This window comes from Engraulis encrasicolus, chromosome 23, assembly GCF_034702125.1.
Source record: "Engraulis encrasicolus isolate BLACKSEA-1 chromosome 23, IST_EnEncr_1.0, whole genome shotgun sequence".
Lineage (NCBI taxonomy): Eukaryota > Metazoa > Chordata > Actinopteri > Clupeiformes > Engraulidae > Engraulis > Engraulis encrasicolus.
In genome coordinates this window covers 17,620,041-17,635,040 of record NC_085879.1, presented here as the reverse complement: position 1 = coordinate 17,635,040, position 15,000 = coordinate 17,620,041, and the positions used below count along the sequence as shown (strand labels likewise).

General features: G+C 42.3%; 1 protein-coding gene across 1 annotated transcript; it reads right to left on the bottom strand.

The window, feature by feature from the left end:
- Positions 1 to 2,150: 2,150 nt before the first annotated feature.
- Positions 2,151 to 4,098, bottom strand: sox3 (SRY-box transcription factor 3). The gene has a single exon (XM_063190778.1). It carries the CDS (start codon positions 3,841 to 3,843, stop codon positions 2,941 to 2,943), a length of 903 nt encoding a protein of 300 aa, XP_063046848.1. The 5' UTR covers positions 3,844 to 4,098; the 3' UTR covers positions 2,151 to 2,940.
- Positions 4,099 to 15,000: the final 10,902 nt, after the last annotated feature.

Here is a 15,000-nt window from a genome sequence, read left to right as displayed (position 1 = left end):
TTACTGATTACATGTTACTGTCTTTTCAAAATAATCCCTTACACTACAATATCAAAAAAATGTAAAGCATTACACTACTTTTGCATTACTTTAGTTACTTTCGCCAAAATATATTAATATGGTTCTCGCAATTTGCTGTGTAAATCAAGCTCATGAGACTCTTTCGCCTCCCATCCAGGAGGTGTTTCGGCAGCATGCAGACTAAAAAGTAGCAGGTTCAGCAATAGCTTCTTTCTGACCCACCAAAAGTAACCCTATGTGAGAAAAGGCTGCTTAGTTGCAAGGCAGTTCAGAGGAGAGTGGAGAGGAGAGTGGGGAGAGTGCATGAGGAGAGAGTTTTGAGTGGCGATTAGCAGGTGGATGGATGACGGGTGATGGGTGATGGGTGCTCAGTGGTGTGGTGTGGTGTGGTGCGGTGCGCTGGATTTAAGACGCTGCCTAGTGAATGCAGGGAGGTCCAGTTCTAATCCTAATCCCCTGGCCCTCCACTCCACCTCCACAGGCCCTCACCGCACGGGGATAATCCCAAAACCTCAGCACTGAGCCCCTGGATGGATTGATGGATGATGGATCAGACCTCAGAGAAACAGAGAGAGAGAGAGAGAGAGAGAGAGAGAGAGAGAGAGAGAGAGAGAGAGAGATTTGTACAGAATGTGAAAATGACACACCGAAATGGGCCCTTTCTGAAGGCAGCAAGGATACACAGCACATGGTGGGGTTACAGGCTGAGAATGAAATTAAACACAAACCAAACAGGAGCTCTATAATGAAGGAACCAATCACTTGTCTACAGCTACTCACTGACCGATCTCTGCCCCAGTTTATTTTAGAGCTGAACTACAGGCAATGGACTCTGATGGGAGTAGTGTGTGTGTGAGTGTGTGTGAGTGTGTGTGGGGGGGATCTTTCACACATTCAGCATATTAGTTTGTAATGTGTTTTTTGTGCTTGTTTTGTTTCAGTTTCAGTGAGGTGACCGTCTTCCATTGCATTGCAATAATGCTCTTGATACAGGCTATTTCACTTAAATGTCTCATTTTGTAAAATAACAAATATTGAATGTTGTTTTACTTCAGTCTTTCACCTTTATTTCCATCAGTTATTCTGAAATTGTGAAATACATATTCACTTAGTGATGTGCAAAATTAGGAACAATATATTGTCATTTGAAAGTTTTCAGTTAGGGCTGAGGTACCACCCTGTAAGTTTGGCCCTCTGCCAACTATCAGCTAAATACATATATGAATCAGTCTCCCATTACAGCTTAAGTGTATTTGAGTAAAGTTATCCAACAAAGAAGTGTGTTGGTGTAAGGTGATCCAGAGTCAATATTGATCATATTTCAGAAATCTTTGTTTAACCAATCTGTGAGCTATTTATATATGTAGCCCAACTCTTAATTTTAGTGCAAACATTATTCATGGAAGACCATACTTCATCAAGACATGGACTATTCAAGGAGCAGATACTGGATAAATTCGACAAACACCAAAAAAAACCCAATTAATTTCTCATTGCTGATATCGCGTGCCTAATTAAACACTTGCGAGAAATGTGTATTATGTAAATTCATCTCCTACGTTCTGCCCTCTATTGTTGCCTTGTTTTCTCCACGTGTGAGAGGGTTTGTGTGGCGCAAGCCTCCTATAGCCCAACAGGTGTTTCACGGTATGGTGTCGCCATGGACGCGGATGAGAGATTTGGAGCGAAATAGTCTACCCCAGGAACGCTTTATTTATTTATTTTAATTTCTTTTCTAGAACAGCACAACACTTTTTGACGCTTTTTGGTAAATCACAGGTCTCTGAATAATAACTGCACATGTTCTTTTTCTCACGGTGAAAAAGTTCTTTCCCAATGTGCACCTGTTCCAAATCCAAAATAACATAGCCAGTGGCGACATCCATAAAACACAATTCTCTACCTAACTGAGTGACTTCACCTCACGTTCTCATCATATTTTAAGAATTGAAAGGGGATGTCAAATGTTTTCCCCCACGTAGACTACCAACCACAGCTATAGTTGAGTTCGCTTTTGGAAAGAATTACCACAAACCAGTACACTGCAAGATAATTAATAATAGCCTATAAAGCGCCAACCATTTCCCAAATACGCAAATCCTAATCAGTAATTCACATGTAGTCAGAAGTCGTGTTTTGTAAAAATTTATTCATTTAAGAATAGAGGATGGTCTTAAAATAAGTAAAAACGTCAGTTTAAATAAAACTTCTCAGCCCAGAAAATGGGTCACCTGATACGCAAAACATCACAGAAAAGAAAATGCTCACAAAACAATAAAAGATGAAAACATTTCCAACGAGACGCATAAAAAGGCCCACAAGCTTTTTTCATGGGAGAAAAAAAAACACACAAAACAACTTTCTATAAATAAAACTTGCGCTTGCGACCCGCACAGTCTTTCAAAGAAACAAAAAATAAACAACTAGTTCATGAAAATAAGACTACACAGATTTGGACACAGAAGACGAAACTGACATTCTACAAATTAAGTGTAAACATTAATGGGTGGACTCTCCCTCCAGTGTTTTCCTTTCTTTTTTCTCCTTTTTTAAAATCTGAAATACAACAGCCTCATCACGAAGCCACGTGCCTTTTTTCACAGAGAGAAACCATGATGGCATTAAAGAATAGAAGTCCAATTCTTCTACAAAAGTTGATTGCTTATAGCTCATGATAGAAGCTCATTTGCAATGCAATATTCTGTTGGGTTCAACACTCAAAAAAATCCACGATATGTCGGTCTTAAAATGCTTTTAAAATGGACAACTCGTTCTTTTTTTTAGATTAAAAATAATTTCATTATTTTACAACAAAACTATTGAACCTCGACTCTTTTTGCAAAATCAAAGTGTTCAAGTATCCGAAGTACTCATTTTTGTCCCAGTATTTGAAAAGTCTTTGTGTGTGTAAGTTTGTTCTTAGATGTGCGTGAGGGGTAGTGTTGCATTCACCCCCGTCCCCACACTCTGATAGTGCGGGTGCGCGCTGTGTAAACGACTGGCCTGCAGGCCGGCGTGTTCCGCGCTGTCCCCCCCGGGCGGGAGATACATGCTGATCATGTCCCTCAGATCGCCTAAGCACGCCCGCTGGGAGTGAGAGGTGATGGCCGGGGGAGGTGAGCTAGGCTCCGTCTTGCACACCGACGCCATGGAGCCCAGGCCCATGGCACTGCTGGTCTGCTGCGTGTACGCCGGGGACATGCTGTACGTGGAGGCCGCGTTCATGTAAGTCTGAGCGGTGGACATCATGGGGTACTGGAGGCCCGTCATCTCGTACCGGTGCATCTGCTGGATCTGTGGGCTGTTCATGCTATGGTGCTGCGGGTAGCTGAGCTGGTCCTGCATGAGGGAGTACGCACTGTTTGTCCAGCCGTTCATGTGCGCGTAGCTGTCCATCCGCTGCCCCACGGAGACAGCGCTGTTGACAGCATTGCCACCCGGCGCCAAAAGTCCCCCGGGCAAGGAATACTTGTCTTTCTTGAGCAGGGTCTTGGTCTTTCTGCGGGGACGGTATTTGTAATCCGGGTGTTCCTTCATGTGCAGTGCCCGCAGACGCTTGGCCTCGTCGATGAAAGGTCTCTTCTCGGCGTCGGTGAGAAGTTTCCAGTCGGCACCGAGCCGCTTGCTGATCTCGGAGTTGTGCATTTTGGGGTTCTCCTGAGCCATCTTCCTCCGCTGCCCGCGCGACCACACCATGAAGGCGTTCATCGGCCTCTTCACGCGCTCTTCGTTGGAAATGTTGTTTTTCCCGCCACCGACCCCCGTGCCCGTGTTGGTCTGCGGGAGGGGGCTCTTGATCTCCGTTTCCATCATGCTATACATTCTGTCGGTTTAAAGAGTTCGCCTTCGCCAGAGAGAGAACAAAAGTTTGGCAAGTGGAAGCCTGCAAAAAACTTTTTCTCACCCCCCACGAGACAGCCTTCAAATCAAACCGTCCTCTCAAACTCCCCAAGTCGTGATGATCTTGTTAGTAGTAAGTATCTCTTCTGAAATGCTGTTTGACAGTCAGGTTTTTCGAGGGTCGAGGTAAGGTTCGCTCGGTGTGCACTCCACGGCTCTGCAAGAGAACTCTGTAAAGTTGTGTGGCTGCCTCAGCTGTTAAGAGGGAGGCACGGCCATGTGATTTGGGACCATAACAATGAGGCGCGCGCCGACCAATCAGAGCACGGCACTACTCCAATCCGTCAGCAGAGCAAGTGGAGTTGCAAAACGCGCAATATTTGGTGCTGCTTCTCTTGGAGAAGAAAAGGGAGGCAATCAAATGTAGATTTGTTTTTAAATTACATTTGCTGTATTAGGCCTATTGGCTGAATAGTTTCGAAATGGTAACTGTCTTGTGCGTAATAGGATTATCTTACAACATAGAAGAATAATTAAAAATATATAGGATACATGACACTTTTAAACCAATAAATGAATAAATAAAGAAGACATATAACCAGATACAAGAGGAATATCAGCAGATACAAGAGATACTCCCTCCATGTTTAATATGGCTACATTTCGCCTGTTTTCCCCTGACACATTAAATGTTTCCACACACTCTAAGGCGATGCTGGAGTTTCGACTAAATAGGAGGCACTATTATTGCGCACGAAGAGGAAGACAAACTTTTCATTTTCTATTCCCATAATTATAAAGTCAACAGTTGCACACCACTTTTACTTTGTGTGTCTTCAGCAGCAGTGTGATATAAACTGTACTCAACACATGGCGTCGACAGAGCTGAAGTGGAACTGGTTAAGGCCTCACTCTCCTCAAAATATTATTTTTCATCTCCAACGACATACATTTCCCAAGCATGCTGAATATGATTAGGCATATGTTTTTTTATCAGTTAACACACACAGCCAAGGCTACAACTGTGTCACTGCCTTCCTCGAAAATCTCGGTGTAGTAACTACACCTCTCAAAGCAACCCAGATGATCCGCGGATATAAACATAGACCAGCGTCGCCCCCTTGTGGCTCCCTTTGTCCCTGAAATAAAACCATGCATTAGGCCTACTTGTGAATGAGCCTATCTCAGAGGCACAGTCAGTGAGCTGTGTGTTCGCTTTGAGAGCTTGGCTCTACAACTCTTGTAGGCCTACTCCCGTTTCCTTTAGGGTGAGAGGTGGCGTTGCATTGCTAATAATGATTGAGGTGCCAAGCGTCTCAAAGTCCTTCATTTAAAAAAATGCATGTATGCAAACGAGCATGAAACGCGCGGCTCCCGTTCGGCCGGGTATTGTCAAGTCTTTAGCAGAGGTGATATGTTTGGCTGTTGGCCCGCGGGCTAAACTTCACACCTGAGGATGATTACACCCCGAATCGCCAATCGAAAACTCTGGGGAGTGAGCACGGGCGTTTCTCGGGATGGCTCCCCTGCGGAGAACCAGAGACTTAACGCCTGCATATTGAACAGGAGCATTTAACACGCACTAATTATCTCAGAATAATGTTATATCCTTCAGTTTTGTTTTACAGAGTTTTCTTTCCTGTTACCTAAATCCCTCAATAGGAGTAGTAATTAAGGTTTAGCACTGTAAGCGACTTACAGTGTTAGTTTGCGTGCGTAAAATGGTCTTGGTTACTGTTTCGGCGGCCAAGTTATAATTAACTTAGGGCCTACTATTGCTTTATCTAGTCCAAAAGTAGCCTTAGTTATATTTTTTTCTGCCTAACGCGGCCTGTTCCACAACGATGGTGGGGCTACTTTATTTACATAAGTCACAATACGGAATCATTGACTAAACTCTGCTTTTATTATTATTATTATTATTATTATTATTATTATTATTATTATTATACGGTTACAAGCAGTTCCACATTAGTTTAATGAAATGCGTTGACACACACACCCAATAAAGTGACATGTTTCTTATCAGTAAAACGTCTCATTACTGGCTGGTTAATTCTCCGAAAATGGTAATTTTGGTTAACGAAGAGCTCTGTGGGAAATGATCCTCGTGTAATCTTGTAATGGAAATGGTTTAGACAGCTGCAAACGGAGAGGGAAAAAAAACTTTAGTGTATGGTACGCCGCCTGCCCTGCTCTGTGCCTGCCCTAATAACGGTTTCTGTTCAATTTGCCAATTAATGACCGCAAGAGCCGGAGAGAGACAGACCACCAGCAAAGACATGCAAAGTGCAGAGCTGCGTCGAGGCAATGAGCCCCCCGGCAGAGGAGCGGAGAGAGAGACCCACTCCTCCTGACGATGGGAAAGCACCGGGTTTTCAATTAGCGACAAGAATGGGCAGGAAGAAGCCTCATTGTGTGGGTGTCTTTTTGGGGGGAATCGTTAATTATTTGGTTGTATGAGGGGGAAATGCTTTTTCTCATTCAGGGTGCAACTCAAACATCTGCAGGTTCACTAACACCTGTGATGTGAAGATAAAATATTATTACTAAAGGTTGCAGATTTATTTGGTAAAATAAAAAAAACATAAAAATAATTATTTCTTCATACATCGTGCGTAAAACACTTACGCACATAGGCCACCGTTGGCTACTTAAGAACACAATATAGCCTACCCTATTCAAACGTTTCCATTCAAAATTGCATGCAGCTTATAGGTGCTGGTGACACATATATGTATATTTGAAAGACATCTAACTCGGGATTGCAACCTGTCCTTGAGCACATTGTTCACATTATTGAGACCTCATTTTCATGATTTCCCTCTTAGACTTGGCTTATGAGTTACCCTGCAAAGCAAATGTCAGCAGAACAGAACCCAGACTATTTTCTCATCTTCAATTCATTTCACATTCTCATTCTTTTAACACATCCAGAAACACCAAATAGTAGGGCATATTCACGCTTTCATAACTTATAAAACAAGCAACAAAACATTTCAATCGGCTGACTATTCAAATGAAAAAAGTACAACCTGGTGCCATTTTATTATTTTAAGGAACATAATGCTCTTTAAGAACAGGTTACCGTAGCCTACGCAAACCATGCAATTAAGTTGCTTATTTATTTGTCATAAATTAATATTGTCTAGTCCTAAAGCATTAATTTGACATTTGCCACGGAGAACTGGCCTGCAATAATGCTGGTGCAAATTCACTGAGCAGATCCAAATTAAATACATTTCAGTGTGGTTCATAAAGCATCCAAATCCCTGCATATGAACATCATGCAGATAACGCACTATAACCTAGTGGATGAAATCCCCCCTCCTTAAAAAAATCTCTTGGTCTTCGGAATCAATAACTTTTTTGTTTCAATCCAGTGACTGCGGACAAGGCCTTTGAGTCAGTCTAATTAACAAAGAATGGTTTTTCAATTACGCCAACAATGGCGACTGTCTCATTAGGATCTGCGTGATTTTTGGACCGGCCATGCAAATGAAGATGCAATTTGCGCAAGGTCTGCTCTCCCCATTGTGCGGCGATGAATGCAGTGCTCGCGTCCCCCCTCGTTCCAACACAGGTAAAAATCCTCTTCACAGGTCACCTAAAAGAAGAACCCTCGCGCGCCAAGGCCAACACGCGTTTGACAGGAAGTCACCACGCGTGCATGAGCGATATCATGTCCGGATGTAGGAAAATTCCTTCACATTGTTAAGATTATGATAATATAAAAAAGTTTCGTGTCGTTAAGAACAAAACTTGGCTACGAGTTTTAATACTGCGTAACATCAGCTGACAAAAGAAACAAAAGATTAAAATACAGGCACCATCATCATCAGCATTATTATTGTTGTAGTTGTTGATGTTATTATTATTATTATTATTATTATTATTATTATTATTATTATTATTATTATTATTATTATTATTATTATTATAGCAGACTGACTAAATGAGTTGCAAGTGAGCAGTTGCCTTATGCTGGAGTGTGATACTGTATATCAGATACTCCCAGAGCACAGCAGTAGTTACAGAAGGAAAGACAACTGCATGTCTATGTTGAGTGTGTGTGTCTGGCTCAGTGTAAGACCAGCTTTGTCCTGACTTGAGCATTGTCCTGATTCTCTCTCTCCCGTTGCTCTCTCTCTCTCTCTCTCTCTCTCTCTCTCTCTCTCTCTCTCTCTCAAAACCTACCGTCCCTTGGAGGAAGGGGGTGACTGGGCATTTGTTCAGTTCAGTGAATTACCAGTTAATCACTATTGAATTTAATCCTCAATTTTATCATTTTGTGAACAAAGGTAGTGTAAACAGACATGTGATAGCCTACATAGCGATGTAGCCGACATAAAGCATACCATACAACCATTTCCCTCTGCAATCTCTCTCATCTTTTATGTCAATTTTCACTTTGAGGAAGATTTTTTTTAAAGGTAAACCCTGTGAACATTCCTTTGTGCTGTCTGTGTAATGTTGTCTAAAAATCTGTTGGCCTACAGAAGAAGATATGTTTGTACAGAAAATTGTTTTCCTGTACATATACAGTGAATGCAGCCTAAAGAGCAGAGTGCTGTATGGTGGTCAAACGGTAGGGCACTCGTCTACTATGCGTCCGACCTCGGTTCGATTCCCGGCCCGGGTCCTTTGCCAGTCCTTCCCCGTCTCTCTCTGCCCACTCGTTTCCTGTCACCATCTTCACTGTGCTATTATAAATAAAGTCAAAAAGACCTAACAAATATTTTAAAAAGACCAAACAAATACTGTGTGGTGTGCACATCCAAAAAAGAAAGTGGCAGACAAAAGACATCCCAATGTCAAATAAAAAGTGACATGTCTGCACACTTGCTCCTGTTCTCTTCTTCTATTCAGAATAGAATGGGCGCAAGTGTGCAGGCATTCAAGCCCAGTAAACCAGCTGAACCCACCTAGCATCAGAAAAATACTTTTTGCCTGCCGAGTTGATCTGTTCCATATAGATAATCCAAAAGGATGAAATATCTGCCCTTCAGTCACTATGTTTTATCAGTGTGTATCTGGGGTTTTCTGTTTGAATCTGTGTACTGAATCATTGTCAGGGCTTGACTGGTAATCTGGCATACAGGGCATTTTCTCAGTGGGCAGACAGTCTCCAGGGGTCAACACTGTAGTTTTTCGTTTGTTTGTTTGTTTGTTTGTTTGTTTAGAGGGGCCAGCCCAGTGGCCCATCTACAATAGGGCCTATAGCCAGTGGGCTGAGTCAAGGAGGACATCATACAAAATCGGGTTGTATGTGGGTGAGGTGCCAGTTCAAGCCAAAAATGCCCTGTTGATTTTATCATCCCAGTTCAGCCCTGGTCGTTGTGGAGACTTGGCTGTGCTGGGATATTGCAGTTTAAACAGTCTGAAGTGGTTTTAATGCCAACCGTTGGTTCCACAGCCTCTGTAACGGTACAGTGCCAGTTTGGCTTGCCAGGCTACGGACAATCCACTTGATTTTATATCGGACAGCTTACTGGTTTCCCACTGTAACAGTGCACTACACACACACACACACACACACACACACACACACACACACACACACACACACACACACACACACACACACACACACACACACACACACACACACACACACACACACACACACACCTTCTAATCCCAACAAGCACACCAAGTACACCCCCCCTTCTATTATTGCTGTTCAGAGACCAAAGCTGAGCTGGAGTGTGCATTACCCTGGTGTATAGCACACAGACACACACACACACACACACACACACACACACACACACACACACACACACACACACACACACACACACACACACACACACACACACACACACACACACACACACACACACACACACACACACACACACACACACACACACACACACATACAAACACACGCGCGCACACACGCACACACACATGTCCTGGTTGTAATCTCTTTAACCTGCTCACTAAGGAGCATACGAGGCGTGACCGCTCACCTCAGTGCCTCCCAGATCTGTCCCTCTCTCTCTCTCTCTCTCTCTCTCTCTCTCTCTCTCTCTCTCTCTCTCTCTCTCTCTCTCTCTCTCTTTCTTTCTCTCTCTCTCTCTCTCTCTCTCTCTCTCTCTCTCTCTCTCTCTCTCTCTCTCTCTCTCCCTCTCCCTATGCTCCCCTGCCTTGTATTCCCACATGCCAGCTCATTGCTTTGCCAATTATGTAACTATAACGAATGCTGTGTTCTATTTGGATCAATGCAGACAAAGACATAGAGAGAAAAAGACAGATGTTTTGGAAAATATTGTCTACATATAGTCCATATAGTCCATATTGTACATATTGTACATATTGTCTACATATGAAGAGTTCAGATGCAAAACCCCCTAACTCCATTTCTGAAGACCTGCACTTCTATATTTTTAGAGAACCCCGTTGTTGGTTTGGTTTACATTTTTGTACTTGATAATACATATAAATAGTTATATTACATGAATAAAATGTAAAAATATGCAATTCTGATAGCTTTGCATTAAATAAAAATGAATTAAGATTATTTTCTGAAAAGGCTCTTAGGGGGTTTTGCATCTGAACTCTTCATATATTGTTTGTCATGCAAAATAGTACCTTATTTGTCAACTATAAACTTCTGCTTTGACAAGGCCAAAATGCGTATGATGCCATGTCAATAAGTCCTCTTCACAGATATTTCAGAATTCTGGCTTCTAAATTTAAACAGTTGCGGGATCAGTTTTGGTTGGATGTAAGGGAACAGGACAGCAAATACATTGGAAATGTATGTATTCTTACCATCTAACTGTCGTCTTTAAATGTTAAGTAGCTATCACATTGCACAGAACAGTATGCAATATACAGTGAGAGTATGCACACAAGGCAGTGCAATCCTGACAGAGTTCTTCAGTCTATTGTTTGTTTAACAGAATCTGTGCGGGCATTCCACTGCAGGCGTGTGTGTGTGTGTGTGTGTGTGTGTGTGTGTGTGTGTGTGTGTGTGTGTGTGTGTGTGTGTGTGTGTGTGTGTGTGTGTGTGTGTGTGTGTGTGTGTGTCTGTGTCTGTGTGTGTGTGTGTGAGAGAGAGAGAGAGAGAGAGAGAGAGAGAGAGAGAGAGAGAGAGAGAGAGAGTGGGTCGTGTGGGTGCGTGTGTGTGTGTGTGTGTGTGTGTGTGTGCGTGCGTGCGTGTGTCTGTGTGTGTGACTGTGTCTGTGTGTGTGTGTGTGAGAGAGAGAGAGAGAGAGAGAGAGAGAGAGAGAGAGAGAGAGAGAGAGAAGAGAGAGTGTGTGTGTGTGTGTGTGTGTGTGTGTGTGTGTGTGTGTGTGTGTGTGTGTGTGTGTGTGTGTGTGTGTGTGTGTGTGTGTGTGTGTGTGTGTGTGTGTGTGTGTGTGTGTGTGTGTGATTGATCAGGAACTGAAGGCAATGCAGCATGAAACTCACAGCTGGGCATGTCACGAATGGCATTAGCACCCTATTCTCTCTCTCTCTCTCTCTCTCTCTCTCTCTCTCTCTCTCTCTCTCTCTCTCTCTCTCTCTCTCTCTCTCTCTCTCTCTCTCTCTCTCTCTCTCTCTCTCTCTCTCTCCCGCCAACATTTTTAAAACAATATCTGTCGCGTTCAGCCACGAAGTATTAAAAGAACATCAATAACCACACATTTGGTATATGATGCGTTAAATGAAAATAATCCTCTGGATGATATTTTCGTAGCAACTGGAATGTAATGTAATTTCAGGTAAATGTGTATTTCCAATTAGGCAGAAAATGACAAATGTGATGTAAATTCTTGGGCACAGTGTGGTCAATGAGAGGGATATATTGAAGCAAACGCACTGGCATGGAAGAAATGTTTGGGTACGCCGTCAGTTTTATAGCCTCTATACAACATGGGTCATGACTGTCTACAATACAGGGGTGAAATCTATAGAAATGTATGCCTATAAAAACAGACATAACATGGGGATATGGGTGCAAAGCCATGCTTGAGAGCTGTGCGTTATGTTATTTTATCTACGTATGTTTTGTTTTATGGTGCATTATGTTATGCCATATTAGGCCTGATCTTTTGTATGGTCTTGTGTATGTTGTGTTATGTTATGTTATGTTATGTTATGTTATGTTATGTTATGTTATGTTATGTTATGTTATGTTATGTTATGTTATGTTATGTTGTGTTGTGTTGTGTTGTGTTGTGTTGTGTTGTGTTGTGTTGTGTTGTATTATATTATATTATATTATATAATATTATATTATATTATATTATATTATATTATATTATATAATATTATATAAGGTAAGCTGTAATGTTATAATGTGTTGTGTCATGTTATGTTATGCTATGTAAGGCCTATGCTGTGTTATGTGATCTTGTGTTATGCGATGTTGTGTTATGTGGTGAAATGATCACCTACCATGCTTATGGTAGGGGTGTTAAACCATGTCAGGGAGTGTGTTAAATGTTATTTTATCTGTTGTGTCGTGTTAGGATGTGTTGTGTTATGCCATGTTGGGCTTATGTTGTATCATGTGATCTTGTGTTAGGTGATGTTATATTATGTTGCAAAATTATCACCTGCCATGCTTTCCAGACAATAGAGAACACTAGTAAAGGGCCCAGACATTGCTGTTCTTTTGTCAATCAAACTGTACCGACTGCTGAAATTTGATCTTCCTCTATACAAAATGCCATTATTGCCGGCACTGCTAATTACAGAGCTCATTACTTGCCATGTATCTTTTGAATCATTGCCATGTAGTACAGTTTCCCTAAAACAATGGAAACTTTCTTCTTTTTTGTTTAGTCAAAAGTGCCGAATCTTCAGTTTTTGCCTTTTTTTCCCCACCTCTTCCTTTCTTTCTTTTTTTTATTTGCCTGGTTGAAGCGCCGGTGTAAAGCAGGGACCGGGGGCCCTCTTTTGTTTTAGGCATAATTAAGATCCACTAATCTAGGTTTGTTTAAAAAATGAAACAGTCCCTTTGTCACAGCCTTCATTAGGCCTAAAGATAATATTGTGAGAATGCACAATTAATTTTGCAAGAATGTATCTTTCATTAATTAATTCACACACCCAATTTTGTAATATGATTAATACCGCCAAGTTGTTATCTGTATACTTCCTCAACCCAAAATGAATATGTAACGATAGGCCCTGCCTTGCGAATGCATTAATTGCCAGAAAAAAAGAAAGAAAGAAAAAAAAATGCAGAGGCAGGCGGGTGGGTGGTAAGGGCTTAAGCGTTTTTGAGAGCGCCAAGCGAACTAATTACAGGGGGTAATTTATTAAACCCTGAAGAGAGAAACAAACATGTATAAATTGATATATTAATCACCGGCAGTGCTGGCAGTTTCCCGTCTAATCTGGGAGTGATTTGGGGCTGAGAATGACAAATCTCTGTTGGCCGCCGCCAAAGCAGCACTCGATAGTTGAGATAGGGCTCATAAATTTAGTTTCCGGCGTTGGGGGGAAAAAAAGAAAAAAAGGGGGTCTCATTAAAAAGGGAGGGCATAATTTAATTAAGAGTTAGCCATCGCCCTCCAAATGTATTAATTACCTTCAGATGGGCCCGCAACGGGACTGGGGATGATTACATTACTGCCAGTGTTCTGGGGTGGGGTGGTGGGGATGCTCGAAGGGGGGTGGGGGTGACTTGCAGAGCTGAGAGGAGCAGCCTGGTGTGGGACACGGGAGGTGGTGGGGGGGGCGGGGTACTGTGGGGAATGGGCGTGGGGGGCATGTTGACAGGATAATGAATGGTGTCGGGTGGCATCGGGCGGGGAGGGGGGGTTAGGTGTGGTGGGGATGGCGTAGGGTGGTCACCTTGGCAGGGGGCGAAGGGGCGCAAGACGTGGGAGAGAGGAGACGATAGAGGTACACAGTGCAGAAGAAGACGAAGGTGGCTGGATGGAGCATGGAGGAAGACGATGGTCTCTGACCGCACTGCACCGCAACGCACGCCCAGTGACAGCATAAGAGCGGAACAGAACAGCTGAGGTGGGACCAAGGATGAAGAGGCATGAGGGGCAAAATGGGTTGAATTTCAGGGGGTAGTCGAGGGGTACCAAATCAAAACCCAGCTTCAAAACAAAATAGACTATGGGACTTCAAACATATTTGAGTAACTAATGTAAATTACAACAAGGAGAAAACCCTTAACATTTCAGGTAACACTTTATTTTAGGGATACATCTATTAGCACTAATACATACAATATTAATGCCTGTGTAAGTAACTTGTAAGGCATGTACTAAGCAAAATAAGGCAGTTGTTAAGCATGTATTCACAAATGTCTTGTTCATGCCCAATTAGGGATTTATTACTAATATAACCTTAGTAAGGACCAGTAAGCCTATATTTCTACTTATTAGTAAGTAGTAAGTGGCAGAATACAATATGTATAAGCTCCTGGTACACTGTGTGAACAAACCCTGAACAGTGTGAAAACAGATGTGGAATAAGGGTCCCTATTCTAAAGTGATGTAAAGTAAAGTAAAGTAAAGCTCAGCCCAGATGACTTAGGGCCCCCGCACTACCTAGGGCCCCGACTCTACTCCTAACCCCCGCGGGAAGCAAAGTGTAAGAACATATCTGACTCATCATCAGTCTCATTGGATATGCAGATCTCATTTATTCTACTCAATATATGAAAGAGTAATTGGAAGCATTATATAGCAAGGATTGGACATAAACTTCTCAATGACGGTGGGTGGTGAGATGTCATTTTTTCATACACCAATTCGTTTTTTAATTGTAAAAACCCTACAATAAATGCAGAATATAACGATGAGTAATAGTTTGGAAGCGAAACTAAGCTATTCCTTTGTGATAAATAAGTTAATGTTTGAGAAACGTATCTCCAAGAAGTGCAGTGCATGATGGGTACGCCCTTAGTCAGAAATGCAATGCATGGCCAGTGCAGGAATGATAATATTTCTGTTGTTACGTACATGGCAAATTGTTTGGATAGCAACTAAATTTCACGAGTGAGGGGAGGAGCTAAGGACGTAGGCTCAGAGCTGGGTAGGTTGTCTGTTGGCCTAGATTACGTACCCATCATGCACTGCACTTCTTGAAGCTAATGTTCTCAAACATTAACTTGATTATCACAAAAGAATAGTTTAGTTTTGCTTCAAAACTATTATTCTAATGTTCTGCATT

Excerpts from the sequence above, each read along its gene's own strand:
- sox3 (XM_063190778.1), bottom strand. The coding sequence starts at position 3,843 with ATGTATAGCATGATGGAAACGGAGATCAAGAGCCCCCTCCCGCAGACC.